At 46.0% G+C, this 21,097-nt stretch overlaps 1 protein-coding gene across 1 annotated transcript in view; it reads right to left on the bottom strand.

Annotated features, from left to right (window-relative positions):
* Nucleotides 1-21,097, bottom strand: part of CDH13 (cadherin 13) — an 870,720-nt gene that overhangs the window by 500,319 nt on the left and 349,304 nt on the right. Inside the window, exon 4 of the mRNA XM_088449431.1 lies at nt 16,928-17,038. Coding sequence (XP_088305557.1) covers nt 16,928-17,038 — 111 coding nt within the window. The remainder of the gene's footprint in view (nt 1-16,927; nt 17,039-21,097) is intronic.

Genomic DNA, 21,097 nt, shown 5'->3' with positions numbered 1-21,097 from the left:
CATCTCCCTCTCACCTATAAATCTAATGAATTACACCTCTCCCCTCTTTAACAGAACAAAAACAAATTTGGGACTTGATATCTTATGTCAAATGAGCTCACAAGCATTACAGCTCCGTCCATCCCTAGATATTCTACGCAATACCAGTCACTTCTCCAAGTGCCTCTGCTCACTGATAGTGCCTCTGCTCACTGCTCACTGATAGTGCCTCTGCTCACTGATAGCGCCTCTGCTCACTGATAGTGCCTCTGCTCACTGATAGCGCCTCTGCTCACCGATAGTGCCTCTGCTCACCGATAGTGCCTCTGCTCACCGATAGTGCCCCTGCTCACTGATAGTGCCTCTGCGTTATAAGGGGACCATGAACGGTGCTGGGCGCATCTATTTAAGTCAGAGGTGTTGAACATGCACCCATCCAGCTGTTGTGGAACTACACATCCCAGCATGCCCTGCTACTCTTTCAGCTCCCCCTAATAGCAAAACTAAGGTAGGGCAGGCTGGGATGGGTAGTTCCACAACAGCTTGAGAGCCACATGTCGCACACCCTTGATCAATTCCTGTGCCCCAATAGATTAGAGGGGGCTGGATTAGCTACTGGCGCCCCCCAAGTCCAGGTGGCCTAGGCTGCAGCCTGTTCAGCTTATTAGTTGATCAGACACTGTTTGCAGCTGTATCCAAGCAAGGTCATGTACCCTCCCATCTATCTTTTCAGAACCACTAATGAGGTTAAACCGAGCCATACAGTATATTAAGATAAAAAACGGTAACAATTAATAAATTTACTTTAGCACTGTCTCTGCAAGATCCTCTGCCACTATGCAAATCCTCTATTTCCCAAAGATGTCTCCAAAAAGTAGAGAGGCACTGATGCAAAGCTACACCTACAGTACAGTAATGTACCAACATTTTCCATCCGTGAATAGGGACATCCATGTTAAAATTATGTTTGCCCACGCACTGGGCTGCCACACATTCCTTTCCAAACACACTTTCATATGAAGAGGGAGATAACCTCCTAACTTTCTCACCACGGGACAAATCGGTTTCAGTCATGAAGGCTTGACATACTGTAGCCGTCTAAGCAGGACTCTCCCACCGAAATCGGGGACAGCTGGGAAGTATGGCAAAATCAAAGCTATTTGCAGTGCCCATCCAGTGTTCTTTAGAAACTAGGTCTAGTAACTTTCTACTTAAAATTTAATAATTATATTATACGGGTGTGGATCATTAGGTCTACAATAAAAAAGTAGACAATGTTTCGGTAGGCAATACTACAGTAGTTAGACAGGCAATAGGTCGACAGGGTCTGAAGGTCGACACACAAATGGTCACCACGTGCAGGGCCGTTGCTAGGGTATTGTAGCCGGTGCCATCGCACAGGGCACCACAGGTCAGGGCATATCAAATTTCTGTTTATTATCATTTTTACTTGAAGCTTCCTCTTATTTTATCCCCAGCATCTCCTGGCCTCTCCTATCTCTTCCCTGGCACTTCCCCATGAAGCCATGGCCCTTTATTGGGTGCATTATTTCCCTTTGAAAATTGAGGGGGCACCAATGCTCTTTCTGGCACAGGGCACCAAAAAGTCTAGTTACGGCTCTGACCACGTGTTTTTGTTTTCTAGGCCTAATCTTCACCCTAACCCTTCCTCTTGGTGCCTAATCCTAACCGTCGGGGTAGGTGCCTGACCCTAACCCTCCCTCCTGGTGCTTAACCCTAACCGTTGGGGTAAGTGGCTAACCCTAACTGTCAGACTAAGTGCCCAACCCTAACCATCCAGTAAGTGACTAACCATTAAAAATATATATATATCTCGACCATTTCTGTGTCGACCTAAGGACCCTGTCGACCTGTTGCCTTTCTAACTAGTATTGTCTACCTTTTTATTGTAGACCTAATGACCGGATACCATTTTATACATATATGAGAATTCCAAAAGGAAAAATAAGCACAATGAGTCTGGAGTAAAACATGCTCTAAGCCTATGTTATAGCATGTAGGTACATACTGTACCCTAAACCTAGGGTCTTGCAGCAATAATGTTAGGGATGCCGGTATAGAGGAGCCTTGACGCTGGCACGGCGCTTAATCATATATTTGCAAATGTATGCAACCAATACCTCTGAATTTCTATTATCATGTAGGATTCAAGTATTTTTGCTAATATTGCTGCAGTGTGCTGGAGGGAATCTTCTTTTTTCTGTGGTTCAGTAATCCTGGGCTCTCTGCTACCTCACAGCAAATCACACAGAATTTACAGTATCAATGTATTAAAGAAGTGACCCAGAGTCCAGAAGGACAACCGATTGCTTCCGGTACGTGAGACTCACAGAAAGTTATTGGCCACAATTTAGAATGCTACTGTATGCTCTAGGATGGCTGTTGCCACAAGATTAAAGGTATAAGGCATCCGATGCAGTAAATCATACAGCCTTGGCAATGAAAAAAATAAAAAATATATAATGCAGTAAAATAAAGTTTAGGTAAGATTTTAGAGAGGATGAGGGCAACAAGCAAAGCTTTGGAGGGTCATGTGCCATCCACGGGCGACCAGCTGGAAAGTACAGTGCTAGTCGCACCTGAAAGTTATTTCATCTCCAATTTATGATACACTTAAATAAGAGGATGCACAAATGTATAATCCAGCTAGGATTCGACTTACAGCTTTACATTTCAGTAAACAACTTGTTTACTCTGATGCAATGCCAAGTTCATTTCATGCCCAGCAGAACAACTCTCGAACTCTGCGAAGATCACCCAGAAACCATGCCCAGTTTCCTTAATTAGTTATCCTTACAGATTACGCTAATGGAGAGCAGGGAGGGCTACAGACAAATCTGCTATCTATATTTCTGGTCTGTAAAATGAAATCTCTTAAACAACTGTGCTCTGCAGGGGAGGCTCCCAAACTGCCCCTCTAAGAGGCTCCCAAACTGCCCCACTAACAGGCTCCCAAACTGCCCCACTAACAGGCTCCCAAACTGCCCCACTAACAGGCTCCCAAACTGCCCCACTAACAGGCTCCCAAACTGCCCCACTAATAGGCTCCCAAACTGCCCCACTAACAGGCTCCCAAACTGCCCCACTAACAGGCTCCCAAACTGCCCCACTAACAGGCTCCCAAACTGCCCCACTAACAGGCTCCCAAACTGCCCCACTAATAGGCTCCCAAACTGCCCCACTAATAGGCTCCCAAACTGCCCCACTAACAGGCTCCCAAACTGCCCCACTAACAGGCTCCCAAACTGCCCCACTAACAGGCTCCCAAACCAGTTGTATTATAGGGTCGTCTTTGCAAGAAAATGATAATCTATTGTGATCTGTAATAACAACAAGTATCTTCTGCCACATGGAATCCTGCATTTAGGAGTCTATGGGGTCTATTTACTAAGCAGTGTTAGGAGACAGAGTGAAATGAGATAAGGTACCAGCCAATCCGCTCCTAACTGCCATCTCACAGGCTGTGTTTAAAAAATAACAGTTGGGAGCTGATTGGCTGGTACCTTATCACTTTCCACTCTGTCTCCTAACACTGCTTAGTAACTAAATAGGCCCCTGAGTATGAATCTGCAGGAATACAAAATCCATAATTGCAGCAACTCATCACTATTGCTGGGGATCCCAGAAGGGAAGCCCAAGGTTCGCATCATCCCGACCCTAATTCAGGGCCGAAACTACTAATGTTTGGGTGATGCCACCGCCAAGGGCACATGGCTGAGGGGGCGTCACCATTGCTGCCCCTGTGGCTCCTGTATTTGACTTGCAGGATACGTTGCATAGTTTTGCCGGACACCCCGAGGAACCTGAGAGTTGCTCAAATGTCCGAAGTTCATGCAGTTGATTCGATGCTGCGTCTTCAGATGCAGCAGCCGATCACAGAAGCTGGCAGTGGGTGTCTTTTTACACAAGATGCCTCCTGCGGCTTTTGCATATTGTAGCATAGCCGCTGCTTACAAAGACCTCAGTGTCGCTGTATTTTCAGTCCACCTCTAAATAAGCCCCTTACACATGAATGTTGAAACTAAAAAGGACGAACTTCAAACACAGTAGTGTCCATAGTTTGACTGAAAATTAATACCGGTTTCATTACAAAAAAAATAAAATCTTATTTAAATAGTGTTTTTGTTATTTTAATTTTTTTTTACTCAACACAAACTTTTACAAACAGTGACCATGGGGCCTTATTAAGACAGGAGAGCGATGTTTTCGCTCTCCTGTCCCTCTGCGATCCCTGTAGCACAGTGAGAAGACAGACCTGCTCCTCACTGCGCACGCCCCAGCGACTGAGAGCAGCAGGCCAGGTCTGCTGCAATGGATGCTGGGAAAAGGGGGCGGAGCCAGCGTCGGGTGCCGGGCAGACAGCAGAGAAGTATGCAGCTTCCCTGCTCTGTTTGGGTTGTGGTACAGATTACGCCATCCTCAGATGGTGAATCTGTACCGCAGGAGAGGAAAGGACAGCTGAGCTATCTGTTCCTACATGATGATGGTGATGTGATGCAGGCATGGAGCGGGGGTGCCGCTGGGGAAGTAATACACTTCTACACAGTAAACTAGCTCCATGAATAGCACGAAGCAGAGAAGAGCCCTGATTTCAGCTAAACAGGGCTTCTCTGCTTCATGAATAGACCCCTATTTTAGTATTACATGAATTGGAGTAGAATTCTCAAAATTCTGCTCCAAACCCTAATTATCACATATTTTTAGTAAGCAGATCACATTTTCCATAATTGTAATGGGAAATGTGATCTGCCCACATTTACTACAAATACACTGTGTAAAAATACTGGGGGATGTCCTGTGATAATAATGCCACTTGGAGATGGCATTATCCAGGGTTTCCCCTGGTTCCCCGACTCCTGCTCTGCACTAACAGGCAGAGCAGAGTCGGGAGCCAGCCCAAGTGATCAGCTGTGTGGTCTAAATAGACCACTAACTGATCACTGCAAAAAAATAAAACCGAGTAAAAAAAAAAAAAAAAAAACTTACCTGCATCTGGCTCCTGCACTGTGACCCCGATTCGGGTCACAGTGCAGGAGCCGGGAGACCAGCTGACCGGAGCCCCAGAGGACATCATCGGAGCACTGGTGATGTCGCAAGTTCTGTCCCTGCATGCGGATGTTAGTACATCCAAGTCATATTTCCTAAATTCGCAATGCAAATTTAGTCGGAAATATCACACTACAACTGCATTTTAAATGCAGATTGTAGTAAATAGGGGCTATTGTCTGGTGAAAATTTGAACTGGGGTGACATTTTCAAGCATCCCTGCTCAGTGCCACAGCATCTTTTGTATGGCGCTACCGGCCCCTGCGCAGGAGAGGACAATTCCCTCCCACCCTCCCGGCAGCTGTACAGTGATAGCAGGTGATCCAGGGGTGGGCGATGACGTAATTCGCGTTGAATCGCATCATAGCCCTGCCCCCTGCCTTACAATGCTGGAAATCTCTTCATTGTATAGCGGGGACGAGGCCGCGATGAAGCGATCGCGCTGCCACGCTCACCATTGCCGCCTCCACGCCCCCTACAACACCGACCTGGCTGTCCCCTCCCGGCATTTATGGGTTGCGGTGGTTTGCATAAAATTGACAGGCAGCATGGAATCCCGCTTGCAGACCCTCGGATTAGCTGAATGGAATCTCGTATAAGGTGATAAATCTGTCTTCCGCGGCTATCGGCAACTACAGCTGATTTGCGTCCGACTCAGAGTAAAAGCCATATCCAATTAGCCCCGAACACTGTTCGGGCGCTAATTGATCCCCTCGATCAGCGAAAAATGGGGATTTTTCGCCGATAATCCCCGATTTTCGCCGATATTTTTTTCATCCCTAACCTATTAATTTGGGCGAATTAATAGGATAGTTCGCCCGTTAACACATAGGAGCCGCGATAAGCTCACGGCCCTATGTGTTCGCGCCTTTTTTTCTGGGCGAAAAAACTGCACTTATTATAGATTATTTTTTGGGACACATCAGGTCCCGAAAAAAAAAACCCCGATAAGTGCTGTCGTCATGTCCCGTTGGATAGCCCCGAGTGAGCCCCGGGCGAGTTAATTAGCCGGGGTAATTTACCGCGGCTAATTGGATATGGCCCTATGCCCCTTTAGACATAAGCGAAGAATATCAGTAGCACTATGTGGTCGACGCGTCAAATCCCATCCAGACGTAGATTTAAATTTTTATATATCTTATAATGCAAAAAAACACGAAAACAAGAAAAAATAAAATGTAGCGATATAAAAAAAAAAAAAAAAACACGGTCTGCAGTAAAAGAAAGTTTTCCTCCCAAACTACCAGAATTGGACTGTAAATTATATGTCTAGGAGTTCAATAAGCGATTTTCAAAAAGCATCTAAGAAATTGATTTCTTAAAAACCATATCTGAAGTCTAATAACATACATTTGCAGAAACGTCTCAATTTGCCCTTTTGCAGAACATTAGTTTTCTGTCAAAACGTTTGAGCTTGACATCGACAAAAAGGCCGGCGGAGCGACAATTAAGGAAGGACAATGGGCTATCACTAGTAGGTAAATATCTGCACAGCTCTTAGTTTATCATAGAAAATCCACTACACGAATCCATCAGCGCTAATGGATCCCTGACAAATAGCCCATCACTGTAATTAAAGCAGAACCGTGTGGCCTGCTGCCTCCTCCGTCCTCTCAGCAGATGTGGACAAGTACATTGAAAAAGAAACATATGAAAAAAGACCCCCCTCCCCCCCCCCCCCCCCCAAAAAAAAAAAAAATTAAATACAATCTCCCTTTGCTTGTGTTGGCAAGCCAGGGAAGAATGGCATCAATAACGTTCGGCACTTGTCACCCACGCCATCTGGACACATAACCGGAAGCTGCCAAGTATGTTATTAAACATTTTAATTTCATTGTCATCCCTACAGATTGCATACCCTGTGTGATTTGCCAGATAACAGCTCTCTGTACGCCCTCCAAGGCGGCCCCGCAGAGCTGGAGCAATCGCTATTTAATGAAATACATAGAAAAGTCGTTAAGTGGCTTAACACAGCTTTGCTGCACTAGTCAATCCATTGCCATGGCCATTGTGTCATTTACAATGACTTAAATTATGACAGTACGACGGAGGAGCGTTTTTAATTGAAAGGCTGTTCGACAATGAATCCCCGCAATTATGGAGACAGAATTAGACCGCATTATTAGCGCAGCAAATATCCGCAATATAAACTAAAATTCGTCAGGCGGTGTGTAATAAACAAGTTCTGTAATGTCTATATATGGTCAGCAACATTTAGTTGTTTGATCCTGTGTAGTAGGTGTACCATTACTTGATCTCTCTTCTCCAGTAGCTTTTACCAAACTAGGAAAGTATCCTTTCAGGGTTACTTGGATGTATAGAATGTAATGTTTGAGAATATTTATGAAAACTTGAGCACAGAGCCGTAACTAGACATTTTTGTGCCCTTTGCCAGAAAGAGCATTGGCGCCCCCCTCATTTTTCAAAGGGACATAATGCACCCAAAAAAGGGCCATGGCTTCATGGGGGAAGGGCCAGGGAAGAGATAGGAGAGGCCAGGAGATGCTGGGGATGAAATAAGAGGAAGCTACAAGCAAGATTGATAATAAACAGAAATATGACAGGCCCAAATAGCACCCCCTGACCTGTGGTGCCCTGTACGATGGCACCGGCTACACTACCCTAGCTATGGCCCTGCTTGAGCACAAGGTACGGGTGCTCTTTTTAAACCTCAGGCATTAGATTGTTTTTTGGTTTTTTTTTACATAAAATACAAGAATAGTATTAACTTGGAGGCAGAGTTTCAATTTTCTTTTTCTTCCCAGCACCATATCTCCTAATAGTCCCTGTTTTAGTGGGACTGTCCGGATTTGGCAGCCAAAAATGGGTGTGGTCTACTGAGAGAGTGGACATGCTTTTGGTATGAATGGGCAGAGTTTGGTGGAATCGGATATGGTATGGCCAACTCTGGCGAGTGGCGTGACTTATCTGTGTACTGCTTTTTAGTACAGATTTCCATAGTAGTGCCCCCTGTAGTGAAGCCGCATACACGAAAAAAACCTTAATCCCCGCTCCTGCGTCCGCGACCATCCAACAGGCTGCTCCGCGCAACTATGGGAGAGACGTCATGATGTATCTCCCATAGTGCACTGCACACTGTGGGAGCCGGAAGCTGGATCTCAGGAGTAAGCTCCAGCCTCCGGCTGCCACTGGCACTGCGGGCAGGGAGCCGGGCGCCTTCTGGTAACAAAATCTCAGTGGGCGCCCAGCAAATGGAGCCTTCCTGCGGTGCCAGAGGTGAGCCAGAGAGGTGGAACTGGTTCCAGCCCAATTTAACCCTTGGTGGGGACATTGTGTGGGGGCTCTTTATGTGTGGGGGCCGCGGGACGACCGCCACTGTCGTCCCCCCGTTAATCCGGCCCTGCACGAGTTGGTCAAACACAGGAGGTATGGCAAGGTATACAGTCCATCAGCTGCCACATGTCTTTAATTTCAAAGAATAGTCCCAGGTTTTGAAATGTGTCCCTGGAAATGTTGTTTTATTTATTTAATAGATTTCGGAATATCCCAACCCCAAAGAAGATTGAAAATGCTACATGTGCCACTGTCAGTTGAACACTCAGTAACCACGGTGATACAACCCAAAGTCCAGAGAGCCAGGGCAAACGCGCCAACTGATGGGACAGACACCTTAAAACATAACTAGACTATGGGCAATTGGGTAGTATGTTGTTCTAAGTAATATTGAGTGGTGCAATACAATCTGCTCCAACTGTACACTGCCCAGTTTTCTGTTCATGGCAAAGTGAATAACTACCGCAGAAGCCAATTTTTTTTAAATACTAACAATAATGCCTCAGCTGCTATATGGAAGCCAATATATTGGTAACTTGTATGGTAACAGAATTAAATATCGGAGACTTTGCAGAACTAATCTTTTTGAACCGCAGACGTGCAAAAGAGGTCCAAGGCAGAACAATGTAACCTACGAAAAGAGAAAGGCATAGAACAAGTAATAATAAGAGACGTACGGTTCAGTTTTCCTGAAATACGAACAGACCCGTTCTTAGGGGTTTCCGAATCGATTCAAGTCAAAGTTGGGGTTCCGAGTCAAACAGAGTCCCTGTTTGGTTCTGCAGTCAGTTTGAAACTCGGATTTAAAAAGCGAACTCAAGTTTTGGATTGCATTTCAGTCCCTCCCCACAGAGCCGGATTTAGGGCCTGATTCAGACTTGGGAATAGAACGAGATATCTCTCTCAACTGATCATCTTGGTGACACCATGCTGCACTGCAGGTGGGGCAGATGTAAAATGTGCAGAGAGATTTAGATTTGGGAGGGAGGTGTCCAAACTGACATCTAAATTGTAGAGTAATAATAAAGCTGTGCAGTATTTGTGGGCTACATGTAAAAGCAGCCAGTATTTACCCTACATGCAAAAAAAAAAAAATTTATTTACACCCCTTGCATTGCAACATGGTTTGTCCAGGTACACAGTTAAGTGCTATCTCTCTCTCTATTCCCAACTCTGAATCAGGCCCTTAGACCTCATGGGGCCCTAGGCAAGATACCAGTTTGGGCCCCCCCCCCCAAACAATCCATGTTTTAAAATTAACAAGTTATTCCACAGAAGACAAGTAGAGAAATATCAAGTAGCAAATACATATTGTCCACATCAGGAAGAAAAAAACACACACATTGTCCTTCACTTGAAAAAAAAATATACACAATGTCCGCTGCAGAAATTTTTTTTACACAATATCTGCTACAGAAAAAAATACATACTATATCCACCACAGAAAAAAACCCCACAAACATTGTCCGCCACAGCAAAAAAAATAAACACACTATGTTCGACACAGAAAAAAATTATACACACTATGTCCGCCACAGGAAAAAAATATACAAACTACATCCACTACACAAAAAAAAATATACACACTACGTCCACCAAAGGAAAAAAATATACACACTACGTCCAACAAAAAGAAAAAAATATACACACTACGTCCGCCAAAGGAAAAAAATAAACACACTACATCAGCCACAGGAAAAAAATAAACACGCTACATCAGCCACAGGAGAAAAATATACATACTACATCCACCACAGGAAAAAAATATACACACTACATCCACCACAGGAAAAAATATACACACTACGTCCACCAAAGGAAAAAAAAATACACACTACGTCCGCCAAAGGAAAAAAATATACAGACTACGTCCGCCACAGGAAAAAAATATACAGACAACGTCTGCCACAGGAAAAAAATATACACACTACATCCACCACAGGAAAAAAATATACACACTACGTCCACCAAAGAAAAAAATATACACACTACGTCCGTCACAGGAAAAAAATATACACACTACATCCGCCACAGGAAAGAAATATACTCACTACATCTGCCACAGGAAAAAAATATACAGACTACGTCCGCCACAGGAAAAAAATATACCCACTAAATCCACCACAGGAAAAAAATATAAACACTACATCCGCCAAAGAAAAAAAAATATACACACTACGTCCACCAAAGGAAAAAACCATAACCAGCCCCAGGCTCTTTGAGGAAGCCCTGGTTCAAAAAATACTGTAAAATGTGTAAGGGTCCTTCGTATTTAATAAACCAGCACCGGGGCTCTTGGATCCGGCTCTGGTCCCAAAAATACGGGTATAAATGTGCATAGAGGTCCCCCATATTTTTAATGCTACAGTCAGGGGACAGACTTGGTGGGTCTTCTGCCCAAAACATTCACCCCTCCCCCTCCCCCTCCCCAACTAGCATTAAAAGAATAAAACATTTGGTGTGTGTGTGTACTGTTATTATTTTAATATTTCTTTTACAGGGGTACTATAGGCACCAGCAAGCCCTTTATGCCGTGCATGCTGGTACCTGTGGTTCTCCAAGTACCAAAATGGGGGGGGCTTGCTGGGACTTGTAGTTCTACTGTAAAAGACAATATTACTTTCAATCTATTCTTTACAATTATCAACCCCGCACCCACCGCCCAGGGGTGCAGGGGATAAGCCCCAGGCCTCAGCTCCGGGCTGGGGTACACTGAAAAGGGGGGACCCCTTTATTGGGGTGGTCCCCACCTCCGCAGGAATCCCCAGCCTGGGCTAACTAGATGGGGGGCAAATGCTTTGGCCGGGAGACCCCGTCAAGTGTGTCCCCTGGCTGTGGCATTACCCCTTCCCTGCTAGTGGAGGCCCGGTGCTGGTTCTAAAAATATGGGGAAACCCCTATGCAAATTTTTCACCATATGTTTAGGAACAGGGCTGGATCCAAGAGCCCAGCGCTGGTTCATTAAATACGTGGGAACCCTACTCATTTTATGTCCCATATCTTTTGAAGCAGAGTTGGCTCAAAGAGCCCGGTCTGGTTATGCTTGGGAGGGGGGACCCCATGACATTTTTAAATGAATACTTTAAACATTGTATAGTTTATATTGAACTGCCATCCTGTCTGCAACAGCTGTGCCACTCTGTGTCCTAGATGTGCCATATTTTTTTTTTTTTTTTTAAACTGCCATGTGTTTATTCTGCTGCTCTGTTGCTTAGTTTAGCCAGCCAGCTCGCTGCAGCCTTTGGCCAATATGGGTGAACACAATATTGTGAGATGTGAGGTGGCCAAAATTGAATGGAAATGACTGGAAATAATGTTATTGAGGCTGATAATACTGTAGGAACAAAAACAGGCCCAAATTACATGATCTTAGCTGATTTTATAAATTTTTTTTTTTTTCTATAAATCCAGATCCAAGACCAAAACACTTAAGGGTGGCTTTGGCAAAACCGAAACAAAAACACATCAATGAATTGGAACCAAAACTTACCCAATAGCGCCAGGAGGAGGGTGGGAGGCGGGCGGTCTCAGGCTGTGCAGTAACTCACACATCGCTGCCAGTGCGGCAGCGATGTGTGTGTTATCCAGCAGCCAATGAGAGTCAGACAGACTCTCATTGATTGCTGAGCTCCCACTGCAAGAGCTGGCTCCCTTCCGGCTCCTGCAGTGGGTAATGGGAGAGACGTCATAATGCAGAGCGCGCCAGCCTGGGAGAACTTGCGTGCGGCGCCGGGAGCAGTGGCTGGAGCCGGAGCGTGGATTCAGGTAAGTGTATTTTTTTTTTACTAGTGTTGTGGGGGGCACCATTACAGGGGGGAGCACTACTGGGGGCACTATTACAGTGGGGGAGCACTACTGGGGGCACCATTACAGGGGGGGAGCACTACTGGGGGCACCATTACTGGGGGCACCATTACTGGGGGCACCATTACAGGGGGGGACCATTACAGGGGGGGACCATTACTGGGGGCACCATTACAGGGGGTGGGGCACTACTGGGGACTACAACTGGGGGGACTACTATTGGGGGCACTGCATCGGGAGGGGGTGGGGGAACTACTACTTGGCAGTGGCGGAACTCCCGGAGACAATGGAGTCATTTGCCGCCGGGCGTCAGCCCTGAAGGGGGCACCTGGCTCCATTGTCCCCGGGAGCTGCATGGAGAAAGAGCACCGCTGATCGGCCTTCCACCTCCATTGGTGTAACTACGGAGGGTGCAAGGGGTGCGGTCGCACCCCTGCACCCTCCATTTGCCGGGCGCCCGCTGAGTGTGTTACCAGCGGGCGCCCGGCTCCTATCCTCCTGGTGGTAGCCGGAGGACGGAGCTCCCTCCGTCTTCCAGGTCCCGCAGTGTACTATGGGAATGGGAGTGACGTCATAACGTCACTCCCATAGTGCCGAGGAGCGGACGCCGGGGACGGAGCTCAGGAGTGAGCTCCGTCTTCCGGGTCCCGCAGTGCACTATGGGTGTGACGTAATGACGTCACTCCCATAGTGCCGAGGAGCAGACACCAGGGATGGACGGCAGCAGCACTGGAGCGGGGATAAAGGTAAGTGTTTGTTTTTTTTGTGTGTGCGTGCGCGGTGGGGGCCATCACTACTGGGGGCAATTACAGGGGCTCGCTACTGGGTGAAACTACAGGGGCCTACTACTGGGGGCAACTACAGGGGCTCACTACTGGGGGCAACTACAGGGGCCTCACTACTGGGGGTAACTACAGAGGCCTCACTACTGGGGGCAACTACAGGGGCCTCACTACTGGGGGTAACTACAGGAGGCTCACTACTGGGGGCAACTCCAAGGGGCCTCACTACTGGGGGCAACTACCGGGGGCTCACTACTGGGGGCAACTACAAGGGGCCTCACTACTGGGGGCAACTATCGGGGGCTCACTACTGCATAGGGGGACCATTACTGGGGAGCACTACATAGGCGGACCACTACTGGGGGCATTATATAAAAGAAACTGCATTAGGGGGGCAGCGGCAGCTGGGGCTGGCATAGGTGCTGGGGGGTGGTACATTTTAGTTTGGGGGGGGCACCAACATTTATCTTTCCTTCGGGCACCTGGGATGAAGTTACGCCACTGCTACGGGGGGCACTATATAAGGGGCTTACTACTAGGGGACTACTACTGGGGGCACTAAATAGGGAGGAAAACTACAAGGGGCACTGTATAAGGGGCACTGGATAGGGGGGATCACTGCTGGGGGCCTGCATAAGGGGGGGGGGACTACTGCTGGGGGCACTATACTATATAAGGGGCTTACTACTATGGGCACTGCATTGGGGGAACCACTAGGAGCACTAAATAGGGAGTAAAACTACAGGGGGCACTGTATAAGGGAACCTGGATAGGGGGGATCACTGCTGGGGGCCTGCATAAGGGGGGGGACTACTGCTGGGGGCACTATATAAAGGAGCACTGCATAAGTGGGACCACTACTGGGGGCACTTCATAGGGGGGTGGCACTGCATAAGGGAGACCACTACTGGGGTACTGAATAAGGGGAACTAATGAGGGGCTGCATAATGGGGACCACTACTGGGGGCATTGCATACTGGGGGTACTGTATAAGGGGAACTATTTGGGGGCTGCATAAGGGGGACCATTATTGGGGATACTGCATAAGGGGCACTACTATGGGCCTGCATAAGAGGGACCACAACTGGGGACATTGCATACTGGGGGTACTGTATAAGGGGCACTACTGGGGTTAAGGTGCATATGGAAAGGAATGTTCAGTGACAATAAAGGGGTGTGTCATGTTGACAGGCCCCATTTTTAAGTGGCCACGCTTCAGCGCGCGCACATAGGGTGGGCGCTCCATTTTTACATTTGCCCTAGGCTCCAAATACCCTATTTACACCACTGGTTAGGACGCTGCAACCACCCATTTTGGGTCAACTCTTCTAGGCAGAACCTATTCCACCCAGGGTAATCCTACTTAGTGCGCCCAAGATGGCTGCCTCATCTGGTACCTTTTGTTGATGGAATATATAACCCATTGAAGTTATTTTCCAAAATGTCTGCACCAACCCTGCAATTTGCTTTTTGTGCTCTCTAGGTCTTGATGGGTTTTAATTATCTCTGTGTGGTTTTCTGTAATACCAAATCCTTGAACAATGGGCCCGATTCTGGTTGGTTCGCAAGACTGCGTTCGCACGCACACCCCGCTCGCTGCGAAAATATGCTATTGAATGCAAATGCACGGCAACAGCAGCACTATACCAAGCCGCCCACTTCCCATGACATGCATCCACAAGTCAGCGAAAACATCGAGTAACATCGGAACCATCCGCACAGTTGTGGTTGACCTGACCCTACCGCACAAACTGCTAAACTTCCTGTCGCCATCTAGACCTCTGCCAGCGTATACAATTGCAGGGGCTTAATTATGCACGCCCCTGTAACGGCGTTTAAACGCCCAGGCACACCTGCGTTTCTCTGACCATCCCCCGTCACCACCCTCAAACGGTCACTTCCTGTCAATCACTCTGTGAAGACTCTGCGTGCTCGCTGCGATCGCTTCCCGATCGCTGTGGCCGGTTCGCGCACGCTCACTGCATCTTATACACATGCGCAGAATGCAAACATCGGTTGGCTGCGTGCGAATACAGCCTTGCGATCCAACCTGAATCAGGCCCAATGTACCATATTTTCTGATGTCTGTAAAGCACTTTTAAGTCCTTCGGCAGAAAATCGCTATATAAATAAAATAATAATAATAATAATAATTATTATTATTATTTTTAATAGTACTTATATCTATCTTTCTGATTTCTCAGTAAAACATTTATGTTGCTAAGATACTATATAAGTCTATGTCAGTATCTTCAAAACAAGCAACTCTGCAAATCCAGACCCTTAATAAATAGTTATTAGGGCAAATTTGCTGCAATGAGGTTGATTTTTTTTATTTTTGGATCCATGGATTTGTTGACAGTTACAGTAAGTAACATTACGAGTAAGTCGACCATGGAACATCTTGGACTATGTGTACTGAACAAGACAGCAATAATCAATCACTGAAAAAAAAAATTTCATTTTCCCTAGAAGACGTCAAATTCTGCACATCAAATGCATCTAAGTTTAAGTCAATTTAACACAAAGTAACAATCTACAGTATGTTTTTTTTTTTCAGCCAAAAACATATAGAAAAAAACAATTCACACAATCAAATCCAACCTTACCTAGTTTATCTCTAAGCGATTGTAATAAGTGGGCAAACAGTGACCCTCTAATAGACTTTCCAAGCATTGACGCTGAATTAAACTGCTCCATAGAGTCTCATTAGTCATGACACTTAAAGGAGCCATTGGCTTAGCACTCGTAGTCCAGGGAGAAGCCCATTTTAAAATAAGGGTCTTCGCTTTTAACCACATGATAATAGGGTCAATTATTAAATAAAGCTAAAGACATTTGGGGTAAGTGTTATTTTAAGATGGCTCCATGCCTGATAATGATCCAGTGGGATCACCGATAGGCATGTTGGCAAATACAGACAGCAGATGACCTCTGTGCGTGGCCATCTTCAAACTGATCTGTCATGGCCCCTGTGAGGCCAGAAGAGATCAAGCTGTTGACGACTGAACTTCCAGATCTTGCCAACTTTGCCCATGAACAAGTGAAGCCAAATTGGAATCTCAATCGTATCATGTGCGTCTGGCATTAGTCTTATAACCAGTAATTATTACATTACCTGTTCCACAATCTGTACTTCTCTCAGAATTTAACCAATAAACTAACTCAACCTAGCCATAGTTGAAGTAACCGAAACCCTAGACCTGGCCCATCCTGACTATAAACCTGAACCAAGTTGATAACCTTAAGAGTTTGAATCTTATCCTCAAAATTTCTGCCTCACAGCACTGAGGTCATGGGTTCAATTCCCACCACGGCCCTACCTGTGTGGAGTTTGTATATTCTCCCTGTGTTTGCGTGGGTTTCCTCCGGGTACTCCGGTGTCCTCCCACACTATAAAAATATACTGGTAGGTTAATTGGCTCCCAACACAAATTAACCCTAGTGTGTATGTGTGTGATCATGTGATAGGGAATATAGATTGTAAGCTCCACTGGGGCAGGGACTGGTGTGAATGGCCAAATATTCTCTGTAAAGCGCTGCGGAATATGTGTGCGCTATATAAATAACTGGTAATAAATAAATAATAAATAAAAATTCTGCAAAACACAGGTTCTAGTTTTGAATCCACCCGAGTTTCTACCTCATCTGAGTTGCTACCACTCCCAAGTTTCTTTGTACTACTGTAAGTTCTGATTGTTGACCCAGTCTGGTGGGGCTTTAATAATGGTGTTTCCTCAGTGCCTAAAATACTCGTAAGACATTGTGAATTCACCATCATTTATATGTACAGCAGGTAATGCAATACATTTGAGCATGGAGTTTCCATTTTTTTTTAGAAAGGTAAAGAATTGTAGGTTGAACATCTAAATAGAACAGACGTACAGTAACACTAGCTTACCATATTATATACATGTACATAGTCTATAGGAGATCATGGACATTCCTAACAATTATCTTTGCAGTATTAGTAACAGCCAAGGAACACAATGGACACTTACTTTGCCCACAGTTTTGGGAAAGGGTATTCTTTGATTCTCAGCAATAGAGATGGTGGGTGCCACAATCGCCCTCCTATGTCTCATAAGTGCATGATGTCTGGGTGATTTGTTCTGAGGAGAAGAAAAAAAAAAAGATCAATATATAACTGGAAGCATATCAATAATAATCAGGTATTAATCAATACACAAGAAATACATAAAGAAAATAAAAATGTACATACTTCAAATGTTTTATTTTATAATTACAAATGATTCTGATTTTCAAAAATTCTGACAAATTAGAATATCATACTGTAGACATTTTTTGTATGTGGGGGAAAGAGGGGGGGGCTTCCTTCACTACTAAATGTACAGTTTAAGCGCCCAGGCACATCTGCACCAAGCAAGGAAACAGAAGGCGTTTAATATGCCTGGTGGATGTTAAACGGACAGCAGTCGGAATCCCGGCTCTAGAATCCTGACCGCTGATATACCGACAGTAAAGCTGCATACACACACGACGATTTAGTAAATGAAGGATTTTAGTAAACGATGTTCGGCCATTTTTTCAAGGGAAAAATGAACGAAAATCGTTTACTAAAATCGTTAATTTACTAAATGTAATGAACGACTTTTTTGAACTACACACGATTTTTGCATATTCCCTTACTGAAAATTGTTGAGTTGGTCAGTCTGACTGAACTACCAAATGTGAACGTGCATGAACGATAATCGTTCATCGTTTTAACTCAGAAAGTCAATGATTTTTTTGAACGATTGAACAATATCATGATTGATAATTGTTCAAAAAATCGTTGTGTGTGTATGCACCTTAAGCATTGGCTTGGGGTAAGGGTTAAATACCAGGGATGGGTTAACGTTCGGCACTAGGGTTAGGCACTTGGGGGAGGGTTAGGCTGTGCGGGGGTGGGTTAGGAGTGGGCTGCAGGGGGGTGGGTGTTAGGATACTTGCCTGCAGGCTTCGGGATTCTGACTGTGGGGACGCCGCTGTCGGGATTTTGACCGCCAGGATCCTGCACCCAACCCTGTTAAGCCTCTAGGCTAGAGTCAGCATCCATTTAGTAGAATGGGGTTGTTTTTTGTGAGGTGGTTTGTCTTTCAGCTTGGCATGATTTCATTTTGACCTATGAGGGTTTGAGGCGGGGTGTATTGTGGGTGTGTCATGGTGTTTTATATTATGGCTTTCTGGGATGGAGGTCTCTTGCTTCTTAGGAAGTTCCCACCCTCTCCCCCTTTACTTTTTTAATGTTGTTGTCGGCTTTTTTCTTGCTTATATTGTAGACTTTGCTTAATTAACACAGGGCCTGATACAGATTTGTGAATAGAGTAAGATAGAGCAAGTTGTGCATCATGGCAACACCATGCTGCACTGCGGATGGGGCAGATATAAAATGTGCAGAGAGAATTAGATCTGGGAGGGGCGTGTCCACACTGACATCTTCATTGCACTTTAACAATAAAGCTGTCCAGTATGTGTGGGCTACATGCGAAAGCAACCAGTATTTACTAGGGGTGAGCGGGTTCGGATTTCTGAAATCCGAACCCCCCCGAGGCCCCCAGATCCGAGTCCGATCCGAGTCAGGCTCGACTTTTCCCGCCTGACTCGGATTCTGAAATCGAGGCAAAACATCATCTTCCCGCCTTCCGAGTCTCGCGGGTTTTGGATCCTATATAAGGTACCCACGTCGGCGCCATTTTCTCACTCGGCTGTGGACAGTGAAGAGGGAGGGTGGGAGTTAGGGCTGTGTAGTGTAGTGTAGTGTAGTGCTGCTGTTGTCCACTACTTCAAAGTCCATAGGGGCTGGCTGTGTTGTGCTGTGCTGCTGTTGTTAATAGGGGCTGTGTCCACTACTTCAAAGTCCATAGGGGCTGGCTGGACTTTGTTGTGCAGTCAGTTCTCCATAGGGGCTGTGTCCACTCCAAAGTCCTGTGCAGTGTCCCAGTCCTAAAGAGGTGCTGTAGTGTTGTCCAGGGGGTGCTCTGTCCATCAGGGGTGCTCCCCCCAAGTGCTAAAAAAATAATATATTTTCTGTGTTTGTGAATTGTGTGCGCAGTAGCCGCACGTGCATCAACAAAGTAGTGCCAAGCGTGCGCCTGTGTCATAAGTAAAGGGCCGGCTGGCTTGACCGTTAAAGGGTGCTGTAACCCCCGAAAGTACACTCCAGTCCAAACCAAAAAAAAATTATTTTCTGTGTTTGTGAATTGTGTGCGCAGTAGCCGCACGTGCACCAACAAAGTAGTGCCAAGCGTGCGCCTGTGTCATAAGTAAAGGGCCGGCTGGCTTGACCGTTAAGGGTGCTGTAACCCCCGAAAGTACACTCCAGTCCAAACCAAAAAAAAATTATTTTCTGTGTTTGTGAATTGTGTGCGCAGTAGCCGCACGTGCATCAACAAAGTAGTGCCAAGCGTGCGCCTGTGTCATAAGTAAAGGGCCGGCTGGCTTGACCGTTAAGGGTTCTGTAACCCCCGAAAGTACACTCCAGTCCAAACCAAAAAAAAAATTATTTTCTGTGTTTGTGAATTGTGTGCGCAGTAGCCGCACGTGCATCAACAAAGTAGTGCCAAGCGTGCGCCTGTGTCATAAGTAAAGGGCCAGCTGGCTTGACCGTTAAGGGTGCTGTAACCCCCGAAAGTACACTCCAGTCCAAACCAAAAAAAAATTTATTTTCTGTGTTTGTGAATTGTGTGCGCAGTAGCCGCACGTGCATCAACAAAGTAGTGCCAAGCGTGCGCCTGTGTCATAAGTAAAGGGCCGGCTGGCTTGACCGTTAAGGGTGCTGTAACCCCCGAAAGTACACTCCAGTCCAAACCAAAAAAAAAATTATTTTCTGTGTTTGTGAATTGTGTGCGCAGTAGCCGCACGTGCATCAACAAAGTAGTGCCAAGCGTGCGCCTGTGTCATAAGTAAAGGGCCGGCTGGCTTGACCGTTAAGGGTGCTGTAACCCCCAAAGTACACTCCAGTCCAAACCAAAAAAAAAATTATTTTCTGTGTTTGTGAATTGTGTGCGCAGTAGCCGCACGTGCATCAACAAAGTAGTGCCAAGCGTGCGCCTGTGTCATAAGTAAAGGGCCAGCTGGCTTGACCGTTAAGGGTGCTGTAACCCCCGAAAGTACACTCCAGTCCAAACCAAAAAAAAAATTATTTTCTGTGTTTGTGAATTGTGTGCGCAGTAGCCGCACGTGCATCAACAAAGTAGTGCCAAGCGTGCGCCTGTGTCATAAGTAAAGGGCCGGCTGGCTTGACCGTTAAGGGTGCTGTAACCCCCGAAAGTACACTCCAGTCCAAACCAAAAAAAAAATTATTTTCTGTGTTTGTGAATTGTGTGCGCAGTAGCCGCACGTGCATCAACAAAGTAGTGCCAAGCGTGCGCCTGTGTCATAAGTAAAGGGCCGGCTGGCTTGACCGTTAAGGGTGCTGTAACCCCCAAAGTACACTCCAGTCCAAACCAAAAAAAAAATTATTTTCTGTGTTTGTGAATTGTGTGCGCAGTAGCCGCACGTGCATCAACAAAGTAGTGCCAAGCGTGCGCCTGTGTCATAAGTAAAGGGCCAGCTGGCTTGACCGTTAAAGGGTGCTGTAACCCCCAAAGTACACTCCAGTCCAAACCAAAAAAAAAATTATTTTCTGTGTTTGTGAATTGTGTGCGCAGTAGCCGCATGTGCATCAACAAAGTAGTGCCAAGCGTGCGCCTGTGTCATAAGTAAAGGGCCAGCTGGCTTGACCGTTAAAGGGTGCTGTAACCCCCAAAGTACACTCCAGTCCAAACCAAAAAAAAATTTATTTTCTGTGTTTGTGAATTGTGTGCGCAGTAGCCGCACGTGCATCAACAAAGTAGTGCCAAGCGTGCGCCTGTGTCATAAGTAAAGGGCCGGCTGGCTTGACCGTTAAAGGGTGCTGTAACCCCCGAAAGTACACTCCAGTCCAAACCAAAAAAAAAATTATTTTCTGTGTTTGTGAATTGTGTGCGCAGTAGCCGCACGTGCATCAACAAAGTAGTGCCAAGCGTGCGCCTGTGTCATAAGTAAAGGGCCGGCTGGCTTGACCGTTAAAGGGTTCTGTAACCCCTAAAGTACACTCCAAACCAAAAAAATATATATTTTCTGTGTTTGTGACTTGTGTGCACTGTGGCTGCACGTGCATCAACAAAGGAGCAGCGCCAAGCGTGCGC

Source organism: Taudactylus pleione, unplaced genomic scaffold (assembly GCF_031769625.1).
Source record: "Taudactylus pleione unplaced genomic scaffold, aTauple2 ptg000484l, whole genome shotgun sequence".
In the NCBI taxonomy this organism is placed as follows: Eukaryota; Metazoa; Chordata; class Amphibia; order Anura; family Myobatrachidae; genus Taudactylus; species Taudactylus pleione.
Note: the sequence above shows the minus strand (reverse complement) of the source record. Positions and strands in the feature narration are given on the sequence as shown.